The 27,771-nt window shown below is 40.1% G+C and overlaps 2 protein-coding genes across 2 annotated transcripts in view; one reads left to right on the top strand and one right to left on the bottom strand.

Annotated features, from left to right (window-relative positions):
- Window positions 1–270: 270 nt before the first annotated feature.
- mep1b (meprin A subunit beta) lies at window positions 271–7,771 on the top strand. Its single transcript, XM_005796107.2, has 14 exons — window positions 271–411; window positions 526–544; window positions 639–689; window positions 793–836; window positions 920–998; window positions 2,616–2,733; window positions 2,902–3,080; window positions 3,612–3,830; window positions 4,000–4,152; window positions 4,713–4,928; window positions 5,036–5,503; window positions 5,593–5,772; window positions 6,523–6,673; window positions 7,310–7,771. Exons 1-14 carry the CDS (start codon window positions 337–339, stop codon window positions 7,536–7,538), a joined length of 2,181 nt encoding a protein of 726 aa, XP_005796164.1. The 5' UTR covers window positions 271–336; the 3' UTR covers window positions 7,539–7,771.
- LOC102225687 (PH domain leucine-rich repeat-containing protein phosphatase 1-like) overlaps window positions 7,769–27,771 on the bottom strand; it is a 51,084-nt gene continuing 31,081 nt past the window's right edge. The window contains exons 3-17 of the mRNA XM_014472538.2: window positions 27,107–27,232; window positions 24,815–24,963; window positions 19,315–19,461; window positions 17,363–17,590; window positions 16,693–16,895; window positions 16,309–16,369; window positions 15,157–15,252; window positions 14,401–14,556; window positions 13,458–13,658; window positions 12,865–13,027; window positions 12,649–12,779; window positions 12,320–12,433; window positions 11,257–11,451; window positions 10,386–10,614; window positions 7,769–10,304 (exon numbers count right to left, since the gene is read on the bottom strand). Coding sequence (XP_014328024.1) covers window positions 8,985–10,304; window positions 10,386–10,614; window positions 11,257–11,451; window positions 12,320–12,433; window positions 12,649–12,779; window positions 12,865–13,027; window positions 13,458–13,658; window positions 14,401–14,556; window positions 15,157–15,252; window positions 16,309–16,369; window positions 16,693–16,895; window positions 17,363–17,590; window positions 19,315–19,461; window positions 24,815–24,963; window positions 27,107–27,232 — 3,519 coding nt within the window. The 3' untranslated portion in view covers window positions 7,769–8,984. The remainder of the gene's footprint in view (window positions 10,305–10,385; window positions 10,615–11,256; window positions 11,452–12,319; window positions 12,434–12,648; window positions 12,780–12,864; window positions 13,028–13,457; window positions 13,659–14,400; window positions 14,557–15,156; window positions 15,253–16,308; window positions 16,370–16,692; window positions 16,896–17,362; window positions 17,591–19,314; window positions 19,462–24,814; window positions 24,964–27,106; window positions 27,233–27,771) is intronic.

The following is a 27,771-nucleotide window of genomic DNA, read 5'->3' as shown; positions in this document are numbered from 1 at the left end:
TATATATTACTTTACCTTGCTTAATTAGAATCCAATTTAAATGTACTAAAGTATTTGGTTACTTCATAACAAGATGTGAAAAAGTCAAGTGTGTGAATATTTTTTTGCAGGGCTGAGATATTCTCTGTTGGCCGTTCTGAGGTACTTTGCTAAGGTGTAAAGATTTATTGGCATAAAAGCAGAGGGGAGCGAAGTTGTTGTGTAACTTTATTGTTCATGGCTCTGTCAGTTATTGACTTGTGAAATGTGTTTTACACCTTTGTAATTTCTGCCTCCTTAGCATTAACTTTGCACGGTCACTGCCATTTATTTACTTCTCAATGAAGACAGTACAACATGGTGCGAAGACAAAAAAATGCTATTCTTGTACTTCACATTTGTTGCCTTCTCTGTGTTACCGCCCTTTGTTTGGTAAGATATTGATTTGATCTAATAGTATGGGTTTTAAAACTGTAAAAAAAAAAAAAAAAATTGTAATTACTTTGTTATTCAATACTTTCTACCCTTTTACTATTCATCACGTAGCCGACTGCAAAGATACCAGGTAAGCATTTTCTTTAGAAACCTGTGGACTTCGCTCTTTCATAATGCTAAACACAAATGTCTTCAACATGTTTATTTATTTCTGTTTTCCGCAGACTTTGATGTAGATGGTGGACGAGACCTCGACATTTTTGACATCAATGAAGGTATGTCGAGACAACAGTTTGGGTCACTTTGTTCTCCGTTTTTTCCTGGTTTGCACTTGGTTACCCTGTAAACCGATAATACTTGTGCTCTTTGTGTTCACAGAGGCAGGGCTGAATCTGGTAGAGGGAGACATTGTACTCGATGAGGTAGATTTTAATATTTTGTCTAATTTCCATCTGCACATGTGAAACTTGTAAAATCACAGATTGGTTTATTCTTGCCACTACAGACACAAACATGGAATTCTATCATTGGGGACGAGTACAAGTGGCCAAAAACTGTTCCCTATTACATGGAAGATGACTTAGGTAAGAATGTCTGTTGAAACATTTGGTAAAATATAGCCTGAAAATAACTTAATGTAAACAGATTTACGCAACATTTGCATTTAATTTCAGTATGACTTGGCAACAGTGCATATCTTTTACCTGTGCTACATATTTGCAACTTTATTTTGTTTATTAACATTTTCTTAACAAGTTTTACTTTACGTGTTTTAGAATATAATTGTGCATAAAACATGTTGGCGCCCTACTGACGACACACTGTGAACATAACATGTTGTGCCATCTTCTTATTGTCCAAGCTCTAAAGCTGATAGAGAGCCAAGATTACTGTCAGTTAGTCAACAATCATTATCGTAAGTGTCATAAGTGTGCTGGCAATCTACAAGTTGTTTGTTCATAATCCTGCACTGGAATCTATGTGGTTTTGAGAAAAAATAAATAAATAAAAATTGTCAGATGCAGATACAGAAACACAGATAGACAGTACTTCTGTGAGTATGTAAATATCACTTTACATGGCAGGTGAAGAACATAAGATAAGATAAGACAAGATAAATCTTTATTGTCATTGTCACAAGGACAACGAAATTCAAAGGGTGCCATCAGTCGGTGCACATGCCCAAAAACAAAAAATAACTGTCTCACAATTCACACACAACGCAAGAATCAACAAACAACTGGCAAAAAAAAAAAGTAAGAACAGCCACATTCTCACATACATCAATTATGATGATTAATGGTTGTTTTTGATTGCATTTAGTTTTGTTATTGCTATCGGGTAGAAACTGTCTCTGAGACGGTTGGTTCTTGTTCTGGTTGCTCTGTATCTTCTGCCTGAAGGCAGCAGTGTGAACAGAGAATGTCCGGGGTGAGAAGTGTCCTTTGTGATGTGTTGTGCTTTTCTTAGACAGCGGTCGCTGTGCAGGTCCTCCAGTGAGGGGAGAGGGCAGCCAATGATTTTTTGGGCTGTATTCACAACCCTTTGGAGAGCTTTCCTTTGAGCCGTAGTGCTGCTGTTATACCATACGCAGATACAGTAGGTCAGTATGCTCTCTATGGAGCACTTGTAGAAGGACACCAGCAGCTTCTCCTTGATGTTGTTCCTCCTGAGAACCCTCAGGAAGTTCAGTCTTTGCTGGGCCTTTTTTATCAGCTCGAAGGTGTTCATGTTCCATGTGAGGCCCTGCTCAATGTGGACCCCCAGGAAACGGAAATCAGCTACCCTCTCCACACATTTTCCCCCAATGATTAGTGGTCTAATGTCCGTTTTATTCCTCCTGTAATCTAATAACATAACACTGATTAAATCTTGATCATATCAGTGAGTGGGATGGTTTGGGTAGAAAGTGAACAGCAAATGTGTTTGATGAAGGCCAAAGAGAAAAACCTGGAAGACTGAGTCAGAGCATTTTTAAACCTGCTGCTCCTCTATCAAAAGTGGTACAAGGAAGGAATAGTGATGAAAAGGTCTACAGCCAAAAGTGCAGACAGTGAGTGATGTCAGAATCGGAGTAACATCTACCTTCACAGACTCAGGTGTAACAGCAGCAACATATATACAGGTTCACATGTAGCTTTGATGATGAAGAACATTTAAACTTTAATAGACCTGATTCGCTTGTGTTGTCTCCTCTGAAGAGATCAATGCAAAAGGCGTAATTCTAAAGGCCTTTGAACAGTACCGCCTCAAGACCTGCATTGACTTCAAGCCATGGAGCGGGGAAGAAAACTACATTTCCATCTTTAAAGGAGACGGGTAAGACAAGAAGAACCTATTATTTCTTTTTACCCTTTTAGATGGTAAGACAAGCTGTACCTTGTTGGGGATTAAAGCATTTTTAATTCAGCACATGAGAAGGAGTCGTTGAGATAAGACTGCTGGTTTTATTTGATGTTCATAAAAGCTTTTCTCCCCTTCCCAAAGCTGCTTCTCCTCTGTTGGTAATCGCAAGGTCGGGAAGCAGAGGTTGTCAATAGGAACAAACTGCGACCGCATTGCTACGATAGAACATGAGTTCCTTCATGCTCTGGGCTTCTGGCATGAGCAGTCCAGGTCAGACCGCGATGACTATGTGCAGATCATGTGGGACCGCATCTTGGAAGGTACTAGTTTTGTTTTTTTATGACAAAAGTGATTCTTTTTGTAAAATCTTGATTGCATATGCAGCGCCTTGCAAAAGTAGTCTTACCTCTTAGAATGTTTCACACATTGTTACAAAAACCTCTGTATTTCATCTATATTTTCTATGAAATATATACAAAGTAGTCAGCAATGTCCTTTCTGTGCTATGCATAAATAAATTCCAGAGCAACAGAAGTCAACTAGCTAGTAAATAATTTTCACTTGTGTATAATAAACTAAGAAAAATGTATTGCTGCTTCAGAGTTTTATTGCAACTTTTAGTGCACCGATTGTTTCATTGCAAACATGATAAGTATATCCATAAGAAATTGACCTATGCTCATCAAATTTCTAATGTATCATCTCCTTTAAAATGTAGTCAAAGTACATTTTCCATAGACAGGTCGGCAATTTCTAGAACATCTTTAAACACCTATGAATAAACAAGCTTTTTAAGAATTTTCTAAAAGTGTGCTGAAAAAGACCGTTTTTTTTTTTGTTTTTTTCTGTAGGCAGAGAACACAACTTCAACACATATGATGACACCGTTTCCAGCTCTTTGGGCGTGCCCTACGACTACAACTCCATGATGCACTACAGCAAAGGTGCTTTCCAGAACGGTTCTGAGCCCACCATCGTCACCAAGATCCCTGCTTTCAGCGATGTCATCGGACAGCGAATGGAGTTCAGTGACAGTGACCTGCTGAAGTTGAACCGCCTCTACAAGTGCAGTAAGAGTCAACAACATACAGGGCTTTTTTTTTCTTAGCAAAAACAAAAGTAATTGAAACATTCAGGTCGCTTTTTTCAGTTGGGCCACATTGAAAGATGTGGACAAACAGAATGACGCTATGTTGAGTTTATTGCTGTTCCTACACGTGCTTACCACATTTTTTCTAGCTCAAGGCTCCACTTTCCTGGACTCGTGTGACTTTGAGCGTGAGAATATCTGTGGGATGATCCAGGGACATGGGGACAAGGCCGACTGGGTGAGGGTCACTAGTGCTGCTGGAGGGCCTGACATGGACTATTCCAACATGGGCAAATGCACAGGTGTGATACTGTAGATCTTAGAGAGATATGAGACACTGTTGAAGTAAACATAGCATTTCTACACTAAATAGAGTTTAATTTAAATTCAATTTCAAAAGCATCTTTCATAATCTTTTATTTTCATTCTTTACTTGAATAAAAAATAAAGTCAACACATGATTTTCAAAAATTCCTTTTTAATTTTGTTTTTTCATCCTTTACATCTATCTGTACTTGTAAATGTTTTAAAAAGTCTAAACCAGATATCCACATAAAAAAGTTTGAACTTCACTTTCATCTCCAACATTATGATGATATGATACGTTTCCAACATGCCTACTCCACCCAGATTTGGGGAAAAAAAAGTTAAAATAAGTGCATGATGTTTCTTCTACTGTTAGCTGTCTTTTACACAGCACTAAGTTAAGTACTAAGTTAAGTACTTTTACACAGTACAGTACGTAGTACAAGGTTTTTACATAGCTTTTCCAGGGATGCTAAAGTGAGTCTGCTCCTGTCACATCCACAGTGCAAATACAATACATTACGATTGACATTAATTTTTTATGCCCTTGTTCTAGGATCAGGATACTTTATGCACTTTAGCACTGGTACGGCCAACACTGGAGACACAGCCGTGCTGGAGAGCAGGCTTGTTTATCCAAAAAGAGGGTATCAGTGTTTGCAGTTTTTCTACTACAACAGTGCTGATCCCAGCGACACCCTGAAGATCCACATCAGGGAGTACGATGAAGCTAATCCCAGTGGAACGCTGCGCTTTATAACAACACTAACTGGTGACTATGTCAAAGCCATGCTGCTCACACAGTTCTGCTGGAGAAATGAAGCCATCAAGGGATTTCTAATTTCAATCCTCTTTTTTTTTCTTCTCATTTTCACATAGGATCTCCTCAGGATTTGTGGCAGCTGCACCATGTGAGTCTAGATGTGAAAAAAAAGTTCAGAGTTGTCTTTGAAGGGAGAAAGGGGGGCTCGGGTCCAGCAGCAGGAGGACTCTCACTGGATGACATTAACCTTTCTGAGACCACCTGCCCCGAGTTTGTATGGCGGGTGAAAAACTTCAACCAGGTCATGGATACGACCCCACCTGACACCTCTATCTTTAGCCCCCCCTTCACCTCCAAGGAGGGTTACACTTTCCAGATGCAGCTTTACCCCAGCGGTAAAGAGGACAATTCTGGACAGTTGTCTGCCTACGCTCACCTTGTGGCGCGGGAGGGGGACACCGGACAAACATGGCCTTGCCCATGGAAGCAGATGACCATGATGCTGATGGATCAGCACCCTCACATTCAAAAGCGCATGTCCAATCAGCGCAGCGTCACCACTGACCCAACCATGAAGGCAACAAGTGAGGCTGTCACAGAGAAGAACCTTGTAACATACGCTAAGCTGCTTTTTATAGTTTAAACTTCACGCAACCTTTCAACATTGTTTCAGATTCTGACCTTTTCTTCTGGGACGATCCAAGGAAGGTTGGCACTGAGGTGACGGATACCGATGGGTCCAAGTATTTCCGAGGGCCGGGTTTTGGTACTCCAGTGTATCTCACACACCTCAGAGCTAGGAGCAGAGACTTTATCAAGGGAGGAGATGCCATCTTTCTACTCACAATGGAAGGTAAAGGCAACAAATGACTACATAAACTCAACGTCAGCTCCTCTGAAAATGCTCCAACTCCCACTCATCCTGACTATTTACTTACACATCAACACCACTACATTCTACAATAAATCTACGTCAGAACATCACAGATCTTGGAGCTCACAACAAAGAGTTCTCTTGGGCAATAGATGGGGAATTGCTTGCTTTTCTGAACCTGTCCCATCATCACTATTCCCCATTTTATCCATGCCTATCATAATTTTTTCTCTGTGTCATAAGCTGTGTGGGACCCCTTTTCTCTGCTTGGATGATTTTTTCCTTGATTTTGTTATGACTTTTACCTCAGCTCAAGTAAAATCATACATGTACAAGTAAGGAGTTAGTCTTGAGAATGTAAGGAGTTCAATACAGATATTTGTGTTCAGATGTAGGGACCAAAAGTAAAGTCATTGTAATAATAATTACAATGCAGTTATCTGTTCTTTAAGAAAAGTACAGATAACTGCAAAAAATACTTAAAAATACTGTAATAAAGTTTTTGTACTGTGCTACCTCCCACCTCTGGATCTGATTACATAGGCCTATACAGATCAAACCAATATGAACAATCCAAAGCATGCTATAATAAAACAATAAGTTTGATCTGTGCACCTCATGTGACATCATCAGGGTTGTAACTGTGCTACTGTGCTGAAAAGACATTTCCTTGCCCATATGAAAGCATGTAAGGATATGATCTCTCATTTATCTTATCTTTGTTTATAGATGTGGCCCATCTGACACAAACCCAGCCTGTGCCTTCCACAACCTTAAAACCTACCACATCCACAACCACTAATGCTTCAGATATTTGCCAAAATGTGCTGTGCCAGAATGGTGGAATCTGCATTGGGGATCAAGGGAAGCCTTCCTGCAGGTGAGCAGGTTTTGACTATAAAAAAATAACCATAGTCAGTGCTAAGCTGTTTTTTTTTTTAAATGATACAACAAAAAATACCAAAGATTAATTATTTTTCTTCGTAAACTCTGCTTTTGTTATTGACACATTGACAGGTGTAAGACTTCTGAAAAACACTCATATGAATTTAAGACCTACATGATTATGAGGAAATAATTAGTTTAAAACTGTCTCAATTTCCTAAAAAAGTTACAAAAAACAGAAAAACAGTTTCAAGAGAATACTTGATGGTTCACAAGCTGGAATGGATAAGTTATACTGCAAAATGAATTTTGTCACAATATAAGGCAACATGTTGAGTTTATTTTAGCCAGGAACAGAATTAATGAATGATACCAATCCATTATTATTATTATTATTATTTTAAATTAGTAATTGTTTTAAAAATTCAGCATGAGATAATGTAATTTATGAACTTATATCAGAATAATATCAGAATGCCCTTAAGACATTTTAGGGTGTAAAAATTCATATTCTTACATTTAAAACAATTTATGACTCTTTAAGACCCCTTAGAAACCTTGAAACTATGTAGGGATCCTGAAAACACAAGTCAGATTTTCTTATTTCTATCCCCTTTCATTTGCTCTGCAGGTGTGTGGTGGGCGATGACTGGTGGTACTACGGGAATGTCTGTCAGCACAAAGGCTCCACGCAGGATAAAACCACTCTAGCACTGGCCTCCTCCCTGTCTGTGCTGGGAGCAATGTTAGTGATCACAGTAGTCAGTGTCCTCTGTGTGAAGAAGAAGTACAAGAAAAAGATTATGAACAACAGCAGCAACATGTACATGCAAAATGTGCATGCCAATGATAGACCCTAACAATAACTTGGACTTTTTTCCAATGAAAACATTACAGCTGTTGATGGAGAGCTGGATTAAATCTAATGTTGCCTTAGAGTGCCACCTATTGGTCATTTGATGCAAAGACATGGAAGCGATGGAGGAAGTTTTAATGTGTAAATGGACATATTCTAAATTAAGGTTGTCATCGTTGCATAAAACTGTGAACATGTCAAAAAAATAAAAAATAAAGTCTCAGACAACAACGCTTATATTCACAAATTTAAAATTTATTATACCAAAGACAGGAACATTTTGTAGTGTCTCGTTTCCATGTGGCTATACTTGTTGGTGTTACTGAACTAGACACAGTCATGCCGGTGATAACAGTTACTGTAGGAGGGAGGTGGGACTAATTACCTGTGAGTATCCATGTATGTGAATGTCTCATGTGTGTATGTGTGTGTGTGATAGTTTGCGTGTGCATGCAAATACCTATTAGTGTTCAGTAGATACAGTGATGACTACAGGACATCACAGTTCAACAAAGTGGAGCAAACCATTGCAACTTAGTGTATAAATGTTTTACGGAATGTTAGTTTCCATCCTGCAATTGCACATTTACAGTTGTGTGTGTGTGTCTGTTGTGATGTTGTATTTGTGGGTTTACACCATAAGATAAAGGGGGCACGCCTCCATAACAGCAAACAATAACTCCTCCCCACAGCTAAAAGCCTTCACCGACATACAGTTCCTTTAAAAGCATCAGTATACAATATTTTTCTTATTTACAATCATTGAAAAAGAATCACCATTTCTCTCAGAGAAGATTAGTAAAAAAGTGACTGAGTCACCATAAAGAGTATGCAACTCCTAGGAGTTAGTATTGGAAATTTTCTACAAAAAAATCTCTATGTCATTTTACAGGCCAAGAGCTGTGATTTACTGAAGAAATACAGTATTTTAAATGCCCTATCTAAAACAGTTAGGTGTGGTATTAATGGCGTAGGACTCACCAAAAATCGATTGATAATAAAAAGATGAGTCTGTATTTCAAAAGGTTCCTTTTAGCAACTTCACTGCGATCACACTGATTTAAGTTCTTACAAAACAAAATAACAATGGAATTGTTATCCATATTAAGTACAGTGACAAGCTAATGCTATTTGCAAATAGACTAGTGTTGATTATGTACTGGAAAAACAAAAACAAACAAAAAAACATCGGGTCTGCGAGAAGGGCGCGTGGAATTTGTGTCCTCTCAGGCGATTTGAGGAGGTTGAGGGTCATTAAAGGGCTCATTTGCTTGTTTCACTCTGAGAATGCTTCATTACATGTTCCTCCAAAGAGATGGCGCATGGCAGAGAAGCCTGTTGTGAAACACTTTCACATGTGCATTCTACAGTCTCCAGGCAAAACCCACCCGTCCATGGGCATGAACGGAAGAATCATGGCGTGCTGTAGAGGAGATGAATCTGTGTCCGTCTAGAGAGGGGTGTCGTAGTAATCAGTGGGCTGATCCGTCCCGGCTGGCTTCTGCTGTTTCTGCTGATGCTGCTTCATGATCTCCTTCACCTCTTCCTCCAGCTCAGGGGGGATGATGAACTGGTCGTCCGGGTCGGGCTGAGCTGGAGCTGTGAAGTAACCCCCTGATTTCTTGGACGGGGCGTCGGCTGCCACCTCGATGAGGTTGTGACTCTTCTCTTGACGCGCCACCGAACCGTTAACCCTCCTCTTCCCCGGAAACTTCCCACCATCCCCAGCTCCTGCTCCCACACCTGGCCACGACTCGTCTCTCTCCAGGCCGTTCTCGGCCTCTGCCAGGTTCAGGTCGATACTGTCCTCCAGGGGCTCGGGGGTGCACGGAGGTGGAGGAGGTGGAGGAAGGTTGAGCAAGGTGCGTTCCTGGCTGGACGATACGGGTAGGAGGCTTTGGGGCGATGATAACTGCGACAGCTCCGCTTTCAGGCAGTGAACGTCTGCCTCCACTTCCACTCGGCTCCCGTTGGAGAAGACGCCGGCGATGGGCTCCTCGTCCTCGCTGTCCAGCCCGTTGTCGGACAAGGCGCTGGAGAAGGTGGCGCTGGACAGCTGCCTCTGAAAGGAGCCGGCCAGGCAGGCCGGGTGGAGCGCACAGCAGTTCCGAGCGGAAGCCAGCTCTGAACCTGGGAGGAGATACTGGCAGGTTTGGGAGGTGGTGTGGGACTGCTGCTGCTGTAGAGACAGCAGCTGGGCTTGATGGTGCAAGTGAAGCTGAGGGTGGTGAGGCTGATCCTGCAGCAGCACAAAGGAGCTCTGCGGGGGCTCGTCGGACGAGGCCGTGGAGCCCACCTCGCTGCTCATCTCGCTGGTGCTGATCTCGCTGCTGATTTCGCTGCAGGAAGACGGCGGAACGGGCAGGGAGCCGTCCGAGGGTCGATCCTTAATGGCAGAAGACGACGATGGGTAGGCGCCCAGGCCGGGGCTAGGTGGAGGCTGGGGCGGGTCGGAGCAGCAGCAGGAGCAGCAGTCTTCACTCACGCTGAGCTGCACCACGACTGCACTCAGGCTGTCGGTACAGCCGTAGCCTTGAGCCAAGGTGCAGAGCTTCTTAGCCGCAGCGAGACCGTCCGGGACATTCCGAACCGCCTCCACTGCTTCTGTAGGAGACACAGCGTCCCACAGCCCGCGGCTGCCCAGGATGAAGAACTCATCCTGAGGGGTGAGAGTCACCGTCTGCACATAGGGGCAAGGAATGACTGAAGGGTAAAGGAAGGAGTAGCCCATAATCCTTGTGGAGTCAGTCACCCCGTTCACCTTGTTGTCCTGGAAGAAAGGAGGATGGAAATCAATACAGAGAACATTTGAAACTAGATTTCCTTCAGTTTTTTTTTTTGTAACCTCTACCTCAGTCACGATGGCTCTGTGCTGCCTGATCCTACGGTATTCCTCCTCAAGGCCCACGTTGTGAAGCAGCGACAGGGACATGGGCTTCCCGTCCCGGCACAGGATGGCCTGGCACTTTCCCACATTAGCTGCTGTGAGGATGAAGCAGCCACTGGGGTCGGTGGGGTCGTGGCGGATGTGACACAGGGCTGCAGAGCCGCCAAGTTTCTGTCCGGCTGTTCCCAATTTCCTTCAAGGGGAAAAAGGATGAAAAAGAAAGAGAGAAGACAACGGTTTATTGAACAGATTTTAAGTTGCAAATATTCAGGAGGGAGTGTTTATGTACAAACATAATTATGATGCCATTCAAAACCCGAAAATTAAAACCCTGGGACTGGGACAGGTTTGGTCAACAGATTCATTTTCCATCCATAATCTCTGACAACTTGATGGTAGGGATGGGTGAGCTGTGGTTAAGAGTTCTTCATAATATTTTGTGGCATTTATTGCGATAATTAAACTGATGATAAAAAGTATTTAAAAATCTGCTAAACTCATTTTGGAAATAGACTGTGACCCAACATCACTGTAGTCAAAGCGCTCTGAAAAAAAACAAACAAAAACCAAAACAAAACAACGTACTGATGACTAAACAGACTGCTTCAAGAAAACACAACTTTAAGTTATGCAATGTTATCATTAAACACACACAAAAACAACATTTAACCACATTTTTTATATCTATTGCACTCTCTTGTAAAATTTAAAAAAATCACAAAGACCACCAAAATTCTCTTCCTCCACCAAAAAAATCACTTGCTTGCAAAATAACGTCCAGTTGTTTAGAGAACATAGCGTGTTACTGCTTAGCGTGTTACTGCTGGTCATGTACCTTTGCATGACGAGGAAGGTGTTGGTCATGTAATCCTCTTCGCTTTTTGTCTTGTGGATTTCCTCGGCCAGGACGTCGTTCATCGTGCACTGCAGCAGGTAGGGCACTTCCACGTTCCTGTCTCCGTCAAACACGCCGTACAGAGCTTCCCGACTCCCACAGAAACTGTTTACTGAAAGGGCGGCAACGCAGAGTCTGAAAAGACACAGACAATCACTCTGTGAGGAAATGACAAGAGCTAAACAGAAAAAAAATTAAGTAATGCTTATTATGATCAGTTTGGATGAATACCTAAATATCTGCTAAGGTTCCCAAACATTTTTCATGCAAAGATGTGTTTTAAATCTTCCAAGTTCTCAGTCCATTATATTAATTCAAAAATATAAAATGCCAAACGTCCCTTTGAATTTACAGCATATATCCTAGAGTGGGCAGACTTTAAATATGAAAACTCAAAAATACAAGAAACTGAAATAAAAGAAGCAATGGAGGTAAGAAGCAAGAAAGCAAACATTGAAAGAAAGAAAAGAATAAAGAGGCAAAGAAAGATAGAGAAAGAAGTCATGAGAAAAAAGGGAAGAAGGAAGAATGGCAAGAAAAAAAATGAAGACAAGGAGGACAGAATAAAAAAGGACAGAGGGATGGGAGCTAAAACAAAAGGAAGGACAAAAAAAGGAAAGAAGGACACAAGAAAGTGTATGAGGAAGGAGAAAAGCATGGAGAACATTCAGACAGTGGGGTAGGGAGTAAAGTTTTTCCGTACTTCTCCAAACATGGGAAATACTGAAATCAAATTCCAGACTTTTCCAGGCTACAGTAACTCTTCTTCCCTTTCTGTCATCAAAGAAAATATTTAATTTGTTCATTGCTTTGTAGTTCTAATTTTAACCAAGAAAGAGGTTCTGCAGCAAGTGCTCATGTTTTAGAAGAGCACTGCTTCTATATTTCTTTCATTAGAGTTATCTTTTAGAACACAAATTCTCAGAAGGATTATATTAGTGAGGCTTTGCAGCACAAACACGATGGAGGTTGTTCTTTTCACTCTTGACTGAATTTAGCTCACTTGTTCTTTACGCCTGAGGCCTCTGTGTAACCATGACTCCACACAGCGGGCCCCCCAGATGCCTCATTCGATGAAAAGGTTGGTGGTGGATCAATACGGAAACAGCGAATGTTACTGGAAGACAAAAAACACAAAGCAGATCAAAATCATTCCCTTATCTTCAGGCACATAAATACATAAACTAAAGCTATAGGTTATTATGAACAAACAGCAGAGAAATAATGAACATAAAGGAAAACTAAATAATATATCGCAAGGAAAAACAGAGTAAACTGAGAAACAGCTTCTAGTGGGAAATGAAAAGATGTGCTCAGATGAAGTTGGCGTACTTAAGCTGCTCGAGGGTTTTATGGTCCAGGTTGAGGCGAGGGTTGCCAGTGAGGTCCAGCTCCTGAAGTTTTGGAGGCAGATTCTCTGGGAGAGTGATCTCACTCAGCTCATTACAGCTCAGGTCCACACACTGAAAAACAGAATGTTGCAGATGGAGGTTCAGAGCTGCAAAACCACAGAGACTTCATAAAGATAAGCTGCTGCTGAAGCCTTACCTTCATCTCCATCAGCTGCATGACCTCAGGGAAGACCTCGATGGAGTTGGAATGGGCAATAAGCGTGTGCATCCGTCTACAGTTCATGATGGTGGTGGGAACAGTCTTCAGCATGTTTCCACTCAGGTCCACCTCCTCCAGCTCCTCCAACTTGGCCATTTTACTGAAGGGTAAAAAGGAAACAGATGAGCTGAAGCATGAACTAATTACCTCAGATTCTTTAAAGAACAGAGAAGTTGACAGATGAGGTCAGCTGTCATAATGTGATCTTTTCCTTGCATGTGTGTGCTGACTGTGCTAAAACAAAACATTCAGTCAAATGTCATATCTTATCAGAAGTACAGAGTTCTGTCTAAATTATCCTTCCTATACATTTCCAGGCTTGGAAAATGCTCAAATTAAATGTTATACTTTCCAGGACCACATGCAGGCACTGTTAGATGGTGATGTAGATGCAAGTAAAGCAAAAATATATCCTAAACTTTTTTAGGAATTATACATTTTTCATTTATGAATAAAACCCCCCCAGAATATTTATAATCATCTTTATAATACATGTTCAGATTTCGTGAACTCGTGAAGGAACTCTTTACCTCGCTGGGAAGGTTTGGAGGTGATTGTATGCCATGTGCAAAACCCGCAGGTGTGTGTGACCTGTGAGCATCGGCACACACTTGTCCGTCAGCCAGTTATTGGTCAGGTAGAGCTCCTGCAGGATGCTGTGGCTTTCCTCTGACAGACTGGAGGGTGGCAGGTGCTCCAGCTTGTTGGCTGATGCATTTACGCATCGTAAACTGAACCCAAAACACATGAGAAGTGCTCAGTTATTTTCATGGTTTTTATGGGACAGAAAAACAGAGATGCATATCTAAACTGGGAAACGCATCCAATGATTTACTATATTATGCCAACTTTCAAGCTGCCACATATCAGAGTTTTATGCAGAATTAATCAGAGGCAATTCAGAGGTATTTTATTTATTTGAGCTGAATGTGAGGGAACTTCATGGGGTTCAGGAATATTTTTGAGATAAAGAAAACTCAAAGGGCCAAGGGAGACTAGAATAACCAGATTATTCACTGACTATATTTTTTGGCCAAGTTGTTAAAAGATGATGCCGTCTCATTGATGCAATCTTGATTGGTTATCAGTACGCTCGCTTGTTGTGGTGTTTTCCCATGTCAGCTGATCAGCTGATTCTTGTTCCTCTAGTAACCAAAACAAACATAATTTTTTTTCAATTTTTTTTCTTCAGTTGGCTTTTAACAAGTTTTGCATTTGTATAAACCTTCAGTGGAAAACCCTATACATTATTTAAAAAACACACCAATGAGAAGCTTTGTTAAAATACAAATTTTCCTCTCAGGCTCTTTGTAGATTTAATCTCCCTTTGTAATGTTTTCTTCAGTTAGTTTTGTCTTTGATCTTCATACACCTGAAGTCCCTGTTCCCTCAAGCTCCTTTTTGACTTAAGGATGCATAATTGTAAAAAAAAGAAAAGAAAACCAGTCACTTTTAGCCAATTCTTAAAGCTACCTGTTGGATTTGAGGAACAGGTTGCAGGGAAGTTCCACCAGTTGATTATGCTGAACATCCAAAACCTCCAGCAGAGGGCGCTCCACTCTTTCAGGCAGCTTCTGCAGCTGGTTATGTCCAGCACTCAGCTTCCTTAGGCTGTTGCTGCAGAACAACCTGCAGCATGAGAAATATCCAGAGAGCTGGGTCAGCACTGACATGTGATGGATACGCAATTTCAACAGACAGATAGATGATTAAGATGGATTGATAGCTGAGATTCTGTAGGGTGGGCAGACAAGCAGATATAGATAAATTGAGGTAGACTGCAGTTATTGAAGAGAGAGTAAAAAGGGAAAGTGAAGGACAAAGCTGGATGTGCGGATGAGGAAGGAAGAAAATTTGAGAGTAGCAGCGCCTCTGGTGCCTCCTGTAACTGAAATTCATCATCCTGACACTTATTGGGTAAAAAATAAATGTCCAGACAAAACGGAGACCAGCGGTAGGAAGAGAGAGAAAGAGGAGAACAGGAGAGAAACCAAGAGAGCAAGGTTGATGCAAAGCATGGCAAAGAGTAAAAGGTGCATCTGAACTAACCTTCTAAAAATGCTACATAAAGAGAAGCAGCCAGTTCACAAAGCATCTAGAGGTTAGCGGCTATCAGTGTGATTTATGAGGCTCTATGGGGGATAGATACATCACTTGACAAAGGGCAGAGAGAATAACACGGCATTGCTCCACATTTACAGGCATGTTTGCGGCGAGAGGGAGACTCACCTCGCCGGGAGCTCGGTGATGAGGTTGTGGCTCACGTCCAGGACTTCCAGTTTCTTCGCTTCACACAGCCAGTCTGGCAAGGACTCCATGTGGTTCCTGGTGGGGGACAAGGGGTGATGATGATGATGAATGATGTGCCGTTTTCAAACTGTGTTACTTAGATGGAATATAAGTTAGAGTGAATAAATGTCCTTTTTCTGCATTATGTAGCACTATAGATTTAGGTAAATGGAGTCCTGGCAGTGCTGTCTTACACTCAGATGGGAAACTCTTCTTCATTATGCGACTCTCTGAAGGCCACTTGGTTTTGTCAAATTTTAAAATTAAACATTATAAATCAAACATAGTCTCAATGTCGAGCTTTGTCAAATGTCAATGTCAAAACATTGAAATGAAAGTTTCCATCATTGTAAAGAGTAAAACAATTGACTATTGGGTTAGGCATAGCAGTTTTTTTTTTACAGTGTCCATTTACATTCTTCTTCAATAATCTTTATTCTCGTGCAGTTATATGATCTTAAAAGCATGACCACTCATCATCTCTTCATTATGGCAAGAGGATATTTTACAAGTAAATGAAATGTGTCCTGAAAGTTAATGTGCTGAAAGCAGAAAAAAAATGGCCAAACGTAAAGAGTTCAGGGAGGTAGACAACGTCCAGAGTGTAATGGCTAGCCAAGCTAGTGTAGCTCAAAATGCTAAAGACGTTGATGCTGTTTCAGAGAGCAAAGCGGTGGAAATGTTATTCTCTGATGGCTGTGGGCTCTTTCAGCTGGATAATGCCACGAAACAAAATGGGATCTCAAATCAATCAAGTGAGGTCCATAGAGGCCCCACCTCAAAGGACTTAAAGGATCTGCTGCTAACATTTCTGTGCCAGAAACCACAGAACAACTTCAGCTGTCTACTGGAGTCTGGGCAACCATGAGCCATAAGACTGTCTGTTTTCATGAATAAGCAAATGGTACATAAAAGATCAAATTTTTACTTATGATTATCTTTTTTATTCTTACTTGTTTTCGGATGGGTTAGGTAGTTATGAATATATACTGGATGTACGTACGTTAATCCAATAGATCCAGAATTCATCAGTTATTTGACTATTTTATTACAGTTCCTTTTTTTACAAAACACAAATACTTTTTTACTCACCTCGAGATATCCATGTAAGTGAGATTGGAGGGCACAGGACTTACATCTAGCTGTCGTAATTCTGTGGGGAGAAATCCAAACACATTAACCTACAGCAAGGACGGCCTAATAAAAAAGCAGGAAGATCTAAAATGGAGGAGAGGACTGGGGAGGGAGCTGCAGAGCGATGATGAGCAAAGGGGAATCATGGAGAGGGAGAATTAGAGAGTTTTATTGATGAGAAAATCGAAAGAATGAGAACAGATGAACACGAGTGGCACATCTGAGATGACACATCTATGGTATAAAACACCTATAGAGAAGGGATTCAGGTACAGCTGAGAAACAAATGAGGATGTGGTTCAAAAGGAAAAGCTCTACCTATTAATTCAGAACTACACTCACCATTGTTTGAGGCGTAGATGCCTTTGAGCAGGGAACCTTTGACCTTAAGACACGTTATGTGGTTCCTCTCGCAGTGGAGGACCTCCAGCCTGGGGAAGATGGAGGCGTCAAGCTCCGTCAGCTGGTTATCCCTCAGGTCCAGCTGGGTCACGTGCCTCAGCAGGTCCGGCTCGTCTGGCACCATGACGGAGATCTTATTCAACCTAACAGAGGAGGAAAGGGGTTCATCTTCAGCTGGACCAGACTGTGAATTGTGTTTACATATTAGTGGTGGATTTCTGTTGCCCTCTATTCAGTAGGAGTGTGATTTACAAAACAAGATGAAAGCTGAAGAAGAGTAATAACTGCAGCTGATTTCAAAATTTCTTCGACAAACGTTTAGTGAAGCATTAACTGTGAAATAGTGCAAGTCACTCCAGCTCTGCGTTTCCCCAGACGACAAGAGGGGACTTAATGGGTAGGCAAATGATTTCTAGCTCTGTGACGGAATCCGCCTGATGTTTTTCTTTCCATAATTAGTGAGATTAAAGCATGTCAATGTGTATAACAGTTGCGACAGGAATGACTGGAAAATCAAAGTCATGCATTGTTCTGGGCAGAGTTCAATGAGTTCATTCAGAAAATCCCTTCTAAACGTAAAAACTACAGTGAGCTGCCTGTGCTGTTTTACCTTAGATCGATGTGTTTGACATGGAGCAGTCTGAAATTCTGCAGGGTAAGCGTTTCCTGGTTGTTTCCAGCCATGCAAAGCTTCTCCATGGAGGCCAAGCGCTCGAGCACCTGGGGCACGTGGCTGAACTGGTTGAAGGAAAGGCCTAAGTAGCTCAGCCTCTGCAGGGACCCCAGCTCACACGGCAGCTCACTTAAACTGTTTCCGTCCAACAGGAACGTCTGCAAACTGAAAGAGGAACGATCAGGGATTTTGACAAGGACACATCTAATGTTGACTCAGGACTTTATCAAGCAACATCAGATCAACACGCAACATGGTATGCCTCAATAATCAGTTTACTTAATGTCCAGTAGATGGCAGCAGCAGAATAGCTAACCCTACTGGTCACTTTAGGAATTTACAGGCATACCAGATCCGTCCTGCAGATTACCTTCTCATCTTCAAACGTTCATACCCTGCATACCAGCATGTTTGGCTTCAACTGAGGTCTGAATATGAAGGAGTGTTCTGAAATGTAATCCCAGAACTCGTTCACATTTTGTGTTTTTACGACCACAAAGTTTAGCTTAGATTAATGGGATTTTATGTGACAGACCAAGAACAACACCAAGTTGACTAAAATTGAAAGCTTAAAGAGAAACAATGCATGGTTTTCAACTGACTATGCCATGTATTTGTTTTAAGCCTTCCTGAGTCAAAGCTCAGTTGCAAATCTTTTAGGATATGGCTCTACAAGCTTTGCATATTTGGAAATAGACCTTTAACAAACCTGGTAAAAACATTATATTCCCAGTTAGACTGAATGAAGTGTCAATTTTCAAGTGCTGCCACAGATTCTGAGGTGCATGCAGGTCTGGAATTTGACTGGGCAAGTCTAATATAAGGAAGCATCATGTTCTTAACCATTTCAGCTCCTTCACTCAGTTTCAGGTTTTATGCTGCGTCTGGTGGATTTTCTTCCTGGAATGTCCTGTAGTTAGTGTCCTCAAAAAATAGAATCTCCACACGAACTTTCATGGTTGGGATGGTGTCTTAAATAAAAGTACGAGAAATAAGATGATTTCTGAAAATATTCAGAAGTTCCTTTGGAATTTACTTAGGGGTGTCAGAGTACTGATACCCCTAAGCTGAAAACAAATGCACACTATATTTCTCTGAATTTTAGTTGGGAGAAATTTTGAAAATCATCTATGTTTCTCCTTTTACTGTTTAATCACATATTGTTTGTGTTGATCTTTCACATAAAATCCCAACAAAAGACACTGAAGTTAATTGCTTCAGGGCTGTGATTCCTTACTTAAGGCATTTCATACCATCTGTTATTGTCAGCATGTGGCTGACAATTACAGCTAAGTGTTGGTAGTATTTATAGAGGTAATTTGTCAGAATTGTGTAGAAAAATAAATTTTTAGCAGCTTAAGGAGATTAATAAAATCTGTCAGCAAATGTGTTCAAACCCAACTCATAGCTGATTAAAAAAGATCTTTTATCAAAGTGAAATGTGCATTAAAGTTGACAGACAAAGCAAGCTTATAACCCACTGGTCAGGCCATTGTTGAGCTAAGATCATTACAAACAACACAATACAAAAATAAATAAATAAATAAGTAGACCAAAGGTACTGCATGAGTAAGGTCATGCCCTTTTAAAATCCACACATTTGGCTATGCAAACATTTGACACAGAAAAGAATAAAATAGAAATGCGGTGCACTGTTGCAAAAAGTGTATCTACAGAAACTAATAGCAGATAGAGGAAGGTAAACACCAAAAGCAAACAAAATATAAAATATCCTAAAAATCAAATATGGGGAAGTATATTAAGCCCCTGACATTACCAAAGATTTAGATCTTTTATATATGTAACTTTTGCTTTTTGACACTGGTAAAAAAAAACAAAAAAAACATTTTATTTCCATTGCTTCTGTGTAAATTGCTTCTTTTGCTTACTTGCTCATGGCCCCCACAGAGCTGGGGACAGAGTCCATGTAGTTACAGCTGAGGTTGACCTCTGTCAGGGTGGGGATGTCACAAATGGCCAACGGGAACTGACCAAGGTGGTTATTGGAGAGGTTGAGGCTGCGGAGACGAGAGAACCTGGAGAAGAAGAGAACAGAGATGGAGAGGGCAAATTTAAAAGCTTTCTTATATGTTGTAAGGATTAATATAACAATAAAAAAATAGCGCATTCGTAAATATATACATGGGAAGTGAAGCAAAGTCTAACTTGAATATATTTAGATAAATAAAAAAAAATACAATGAATTTCAACACCCCCAAAGACAGAGTAGTTTTAAAGATTCATGTTGATTTGTTGAGTAAACAAATGAAGCATGAGTGTCTGTTATTTATTTAAACATCAGAGGCCAGTGGCATTCAGTGTGTCCCCTCTTGACATATTAATGACCCTTATAGGAGCCCTTAGGAGAACAAAACTAAAGTGAACTTTGCAGAATAAGCTTTTCTTTATTTATCAAACAACTTTTTTTTTTCCACAGTAGCTGCCATAACAAGTATTTGATTGTATTTTTTCCAAACTCAAGCTAAACACACATTCACACAATATATCATGACAATGATAAGGATGTCAGAGCTATTGATTAGGGTGGCCAAGTAATTCCAACTGAGGGCGGCTCCTGCTTGAAATTGGTGGAGATTATGTCAGAAAACACCTCTTGATTACTAAATTAGTCTCTGCAAATGGCTGAGAAAGAGTCATGCCTTCGCCTCAGTCTCTCTGTGTCTCCTCCATTATATCATGTTAGGTCATTCCGACATGTAACATAAGATACTAACTAGATAGTTTAAAACCTGATCTTGGTAGTCACATTGTCTTGTTACTGAAATAATAGTAAAACTGTGTTATAGAGAGACTGCTCTCTGAGACACAGCATAATGTCGCCTCTGCTCCAATTTTAAATAATTCATCACGGCTGAGCAAGAAAAAATATCTTGAATGTTCTTACTTATCCACCTTCCTTGCAGTGCTAATGAAGCACTGATTATGTGAGCAACTCCCAGCGTGATAGCATCATTTGGGTTTGTTTTGGTATGTAAGCTGCAGTTTTAATGTACAGGTTAGCATATATGTTTAATTTTATTTATTTATTTTTGTCTGTAACAATAAAACACTTGCTCTTGTGCTCTCAGTAATTGTAGACATCTAGCCTACAAGAACAGAGCAATTTGCTATTTCGTGGTAGCAAGAACAAGAACAAACTTCTGGTCATGTATTTCATATCGCTAAAATATTTAAGAGCAGAAATCTTACAAAGTCCTCATATGACCTTTATTCTGCAGCATTTGCACAGAATAATTTCCAGACACCACACAGGAAAAAGTTCTATATGGTTGAAGTGTCAAAAACAAGCTGCAAGAACTCCCAAACCCGGACTCCAACTGTAATTTTGTTCTGCAGTCCTGGGAGAGAGAACAAATTACTCTGTTGCTGCTGAGTTTGTAAAGGTCTGTAGACGGATAGTTCTTAAAGAAAAGCTACAATTGAGGCCAGCAGGTCTGTGGTTTACATTAACAGAAACTGAAAATCAGCTAAAACACCCAACTGGTGCATTTCTACTACATTACCAGAGGAAATGCTCGTCTCACCATTGGTGAACTCTAACCTGATACAGCGTTGACAAACATTTCAAATTTTCAAGATTTATTTTGCGTTAGAATAGGCAAAAAGTTAATTATATCACATTTTGCCCTCTGTAGTCCATATTTAATACTAACAAAAATTAAAGAGAAAAAAATCTACTGACTATTACAAGATTTTTGAAAGTCTTGTAATATCGAGATTACAAGATTGGCATATTTCTGTAACAAAAACATGCAAAGCAGTAAAGTTTGAAATTTAGTTCTGAATATCCTACTTCCAGAATAGATACTTAAAATGGTACAACAACATCACTGGATTATGGAGACCGAATATGCTTAAGTTCTTTAAAAGAGACAAGCCGATCAAGAATCCAACAACTGATCGCAAAACAAAAACTTCGTCCAAATACGAGCTCAGATGTAAGATGTATGTCTTTGTAAATACATTTAACTCTCCAGTGAAGAAAGTCATTCAATAACAAAAACAGAAATGTTACTTGAACAACCCCCTCACCCCAAAAAAACCATAAAGTTTTGTTTGTGCTGTTCTGTAATGACAATATCAGTTTGCTAGTTTTGCCCCACATCTGTCATAACATACATGTTTCAAAAAGTTAGAGATATGAAAATGAGAAGGTAATGTGTTGATTTAATATTTGCTTCTGGGTCATAATGATGGTCTCCTTTTTTGTGCACAAATTCCCAACAGGGAACAGCCAATCATAGCACTCTCCCCCCCTAACTGACCTGCACACACAGGAGAGTTTCACACTCAGACATTTTCAGATGTTTCAGATTTGACTGATGGCTAATTGCCCCTACAAGTAGAGGTAATGCTTGACAAAAAGATTCATGACAGTCCACTGGGGAAAATAATAAAAGGAACCTGATGTCTCTTAGATCTATCACAAAAATCTCACTCAATTACTTGAAGTGCAGTTTTAAATAATGTTAATAAAACAAATCAATATTTCCTGCCAAAATTGAAAAGAATAAAATCTGGAGGTATTTGGCACGTAATACCCAGATGTGTCATATTGGAGGCCAAATTAGACCAAAAGGGAGGGAGTACTGGGGTAATATTGCATTAATAAGCTGGCTTGAACTAATAAAATGCTCATAAATGCCACCAAAAAAACTGTCAGTTAGCTCATTGTTTCAAAGGTCCAGCCAAGAGGTCCATTTATAGCTTTTTGAGCAGCTGCTGTGTTTTGGGCAAATCTCTGATAAACCCCTGGTACGGAGTGCCAAGCTCTAAAATGGCCAAAAGACAAAGTGGGCATCTAGCTGGTGAAGCATTTAGCAGTTGAAAAGCCAGAAATCCTCTGGTGAAGAGAAAATATAAGATTAAGAGAGAATTAATATTTTGTTAGGTGAACCAAGAATCAATTTCATTTTTTTTGTTACAAAGGTTTAGAGGTAGAGTATAAAAGCATACAATTAAAATTTTTGATTTCTGCCAAGATTTAAAATCCCATTACAAATACTATCCAATACCTTTAACATAAGAGCTTTTAAAATATTTGTCTAGCATTTCTGCCTCAACTATTTGTATTAGAAGCAGAAAAGATATCACACGACTATATAATAGAGGAATCGTCATAAAAAAAAAAAAACAATAATAACTTTGTCTTAAAGTGTAATGATTAAGAACTGTTTTGGGGTTTGGCACCTTACTCAGAATGTAGATATTAAACAGATTTCTAAATCTATTATGTTAACATAATGACAGCGAGAGCATAAAAATTCAAAAAGATAAACAGAGCAATGTTGCTGTACTCTGTTCCGTTTAGCCTTCCGGTTATCTGCACAAGGTCTTGCTCTCTTGGAGCCTGAATGAACCACACACATATAAAAAATAGTTTTTATAATAAATTTTATAAATAGTTTCTGCTCCAGTGACATCTACTTTGGTGCACTAACAAAACAAAACAAGATTGGATTTTTTGAGTTTTATATATTCATATATATATATCAAAATGCAGAGGCAGTACACAATGTAGTACACTTCTTAACCTTGCCTGCTTGATACAGGCCTCTCAAGGGAAATGTGGGAACTCAAGTAACTCTGCTGCATGTTTCTGTCAAAATCCCTCTATTTTCAGCTAAACTATTCATCTCTTTCTCATTACTGACCTCATTTTCTGTCATGCTGGGTCAAATGCGGATGAGCCTACTTAGATTTGGCAAAGCAAAATAGATGCTATCTCCCTTGACCAGCAGGGGAGCTGTGCATCCCATATTCTGAGTAAAAAAACGGTTTTCCCTCCCATGTCATCCTCCTTTTAACATCAGTCATTATTACCCTGGAGATTAAAAAAGAAATAAAGATGAGTCAAACTAATATTACCATGACAGGGACTCATAACAATTTGACCCCATTTGTCAGGAAGGCACAAAAGCATGTCAGATTATACATGCACTGCCACGCAAACACAGAGTTCTCTAGGGCAGCTAAAAATAAAATAAACTTTAAAAAACACAACAAAAAACATAAAAATGTCATATTGTATCATGACTTTGCATGCACTGACCCCAAATCTACAGCCTGCAGCCAAATTTACAGGCAAGCGACTTCTCTACTAACACACTCTCCGCTTTGCATACATACATGCAGTACGGAGTTACAGTGACAAGCAGTATATTATACATTATATATGGCTACACACGCAAACACACATGACCACACATGTAGCATCCAGTGTCTTGCCTGTGGTCTTTAATCTGGGACCATGATAAGCACGCAGCAGATGGTGCCCACAGAGAGAAAGAGTAAGACAGGCAAGGCACATTAAAAGCTTCCCTGCAGTCGCTTCTATCCTTCTGGGCTCTTTTGGCCTACACTCCAACAACCCTGGCTGGCTTCTTTGGTCCTCTTGTGCCAATGGCTCTTGTCCTAGTCTGGTCAGGTTGATGACTTGCAAGTATGCGGCTAAAACCCAAATCTCTCCAAATCAGACAGCAATGTCGTGCTGTTTTCAATGAAGTTTCGCCATCAATGTCTCGTCTCTCATCTTTTCATATCACAAGTTTCCTTTAGCACATGGTTTACGCTTCACTTTTCTAAACCTCACCTTGCCACAAAGTTCATCATCTGAGCCACAACATTCAATTCAAAACCAATTTGACCTATTATGACTTTCCCATCATTTTTTATTTTTTTGCACTGTCATGTTGCAAACACAACATTTATTTTCCGTGATGATGGATAAAGTGCATACTTGCAAAGTGGAAAGAAAATAAAACACGGTTTTCAAACTTTGTTTTACAAAAAAATGTCTGAAAAAATGTTGCGTCAATGCTTTGTAGAATCACCTTTCCACTGCAATTACAGCTGCAAATGTTTGGAGGCATGTCTCAATGACCTTTTTACTTCCAGAGAGAAATCTTGCTGTGGCTCTCTGCAGCTGCTCTGGCACTTCTGAGGACCATTTGGCTGCTTCTCTGATTTATGCTCTCCTTTGACAGCCTGTTACTTCGGGTGGATACCTAACCCTAACACATAGATCTGCAGGTGTGCCACACACTTTCCAATTTCAGGAGATGCAGTGAACAATACTTCTTAGGAATGAGTATTGTTTTATAACTTTACCCTAGTTTAAACTTCTCCACAAATTTATGCCTGACCCGTCTGCTGTGTTTTTATTTTATATAATTATGGTGCTGTCCGCTCACTAATGTTCTCTAACCTCTAAGGCCTTAACAGAAAAGCAATTTTTTCACAAAATGTGGAAGTGTTGAAGTGGTATAAATACATCAATGATAAGTGCAAAAGTATACATTTCCAGAAATCAACCCCTTGATGTCTAGCCTTAGATATTTTTCCTGTAGGTAAGTCACAGTATCATACCTTTGCAGTTGCTGAAGGCGATGGTCTGCAGGGAGGAAGTTGTGTTTTAGGTTGAGGTGGGTGAGATCGTGGCTATAAAAGAGGTTGGGGGGAAGAAGTTCCAGACTGCAGCAGGACAAATCAACTGAGTTGATTCTCTGGGACACCATCTAATAGGAAGTAGGGAGAAGAAAAGTGTAAAAAATGAATGGGAGAAATAAAAACACAGTTGAACAGTATTATCTCCATGACATGAGAACTGTAGTTGTGTATATCACCATGATAGGGGTCAAACAACAGAAAAAAAAGATTTTGACCTAACGTTGAGAACTTTAAGTTGTTCGATTCACCTAAATGTTGAAGAGTGAAGTAGTAGTTTTGTGTTTCCTTAGAGTGAACAGAGACACCAAAAGCACCATATTTAAAAGGCCAGAATAAATGTCTCTCATTTTAAGGAGGAAGTTCTACAATTTGTGAACTTGAGCCTTTAAGAGTGGAGTTAGCCTGCAGCTCTGTCGTCATCGCTGAAGCACGTGCCATCTTTATCCAAGCGTCTATTCTGAGTGTCCCTTTGGGTACCGGTGACATGCACGTCCCTGTTAATATTTAGAAAAGAGGTTTTCTGGCTATGTCCTACTTGAGTTCAAATGAGAGAGGGAAGAGAGAGAGACACTGTGTGCGAGGGCACCTAGAGACAATGGCTTTATACACCACATGACAGTGCCAGTAGTCAGCTATAAAATGTTTTTGAACTGTTAAATGAATTTAAGTCTGATTAAGCAACATACATTTTTCTAATTAGCAATTACAGTAAAGAAAAAAACTCATTACTATATATATATATATATATATATATATATATATATATATAGCGTACATGGAACGACATAACCAAGTTGCAGGCATAGTGTACAGAAACATCTGTGCAGAATATGGACTGGAAACCCCGGGATCAAAGTGGGAAACACCCCCAAAGGTGGCGGAGAACGCCAGAGCTAAGATCCTGTGGGACTTCCAGATCCAGACAGACAAAATGGTAATGGCGAACCAACCAGACATTGTCGTAGTGGATAAACAACAGAGGAAAGCCGTTGTGATAGATGTAGCAATACCAAGCGACTGCAACATCAGGAAAAAGGAGCACGAGAAACTAGAGAAATACCAGGGCCTCAGGGAGGAACTGGAGAGGGCCTGGAAGGTGAAGACCACAGTGGTGCCTGTGGTCATCGGGGCCCTCGGGGCAGTCACCCCCAAACTGGACCAATGGCTACAACAGATCCCAGGAACAACATCAGACATCTCAGTCCAGAAATGTGCAGTCCTTGGCACAGCCAAGATACTGCGCAGAACCCTCAAGCTCCCAGGCCTCTGGTAGAGGACCCGAGCTCAGAGGATAAGAACCACCCGCGGTGGGTGAGAAGGGAATTTTTTTATATATATATATATATATATATATATATATATATATATATATATATATATATGAATCTTTGGTTAATTTATTATTAACCAAATATTCTCAGATACATTATTATCTGAGAAGGCTATTCGGCCTTCTCAGATAATAATATGATATCTCAACCCAGTTGCTGTAATTGCTGTAAATATTTTGAAAAGTAAAAATAATTTTCGACATGCTATTTTCGTTAAAATATTAAGAAACATGGGCAACAAATACACATGGCATCAATATGTAGTGGGAGAAACCTGTCATTTCCGATAGAAAACAAAACCTTTTGTCCACTGAAGCGTTTCCATTAGAAAGTTCTAAATTGAATTTTAGTCATTCCAGCAATCTCCTTAGATATTTTGTTTGCATGATGCATGGTAATACAGTAGTTTGACCCCTCACATACAAACAAGCATCTTTTTCATGCCAACGTGATATGTCTTCCGACATTGTTGAAAGAAAAAGTTACTCACTGAATCAGTTGGGGTTAAATAACTTGGTTCCAACTGAAACATAATCATCCATGCAGCAATTTTATGGGAATTTTCCACTTTGTTCGCTTTGATAAATCCAGGTGGTGAGTTTTTTTTTTTTTTTTTTTTAGAAAGGCTGTGTACTTTATATTTTCTCAGTTGAGGGACTCCATTTAATCAGCAAAAACACAAAAATCTCAGTGGATGGGTTCAAAAATATTTGTTTATAACCTTGTCTGCAATTTTATGCCCACTTGGCCATTCCATAGTGGGATTACAGTGCATGTCAACTGAACAAATACAAAACGGACCTGACACTTTTGTAGTGCAGAAGAAAGACATGCTTTTGTTCATTTTTCCTCTTCCAACTCCCTCACACACACTCCGTACCTTGGCAGCGTGTCTGTGCCAGCGCAGGTGCTCTGTGAAGCTGTCAAAGCTGACATAGTAGGTTTGACTTTGAGGCCCTGCCGAGCTGAAGGCCAAACAGTGATTGTGCTTCTTCACCTCCTCCACCTGTAGTCAAGGTAAACATAAGAGTGACAACAGGCTTTGAACCACTTTGACCACACACACACACAAAAAATAACACATTTGTAAAATAAATGAGAGAAAACAAGGAACAAAACTAAGACAGGGACGACTAATTTGAAATGACTTTTGTTGAAGCAGTAAAATACTGAACACCTGCAGGGTAGATTCACTCAGTCACCAGGACAGTTATGAAAATATGCAAAGCACACCGTCTTCTGATAAACACATGTGCGTGACAGAGGCAACAATGAATGTAGGTGAAACATCTTTTTTGAAAATGCAGTCACACTTGATCATAGGATGGCCTTTGTGAATGAATAGCTCATTGAGAATGGAGCTTGAATGGAACACCAGCACACACACTCAGAATGTAAACAAATGCGGTCTTATGTTGTGTGTGAAATGTTTAGAAACAGGGTGTGGCGGGTGTATGGAGTGTTCTTTGTGTCAGGCATAAAAGTAGATAATTATTTTCTTGAAAACCCTTGGACCTTATTTGGCAAGTAGGCAAGCAAGGCTGT

The sequence above is a fragment of the Xiphophorus maculatus genome, chromosome 6, assembly GCF_002775205.1.
Source record: "Xiphophorus maculatus strain JP 163 A chromosome 6, X_maculatus-5.0-male, whole genome shotgun sequence".
NCBI classification, from domain to species: domain Eukaryota; kingdom Metazoa; phylum Chordata; class Actinopteri; order Cyprinodontiformes; family Poeciliidae; genus Xiphophorus; species Xiphophorus maculatus.
Note: the sequence above shows the minus strand (reverse complement) of the source record. Positions and strands in the feature narration are given on the sequence as shown.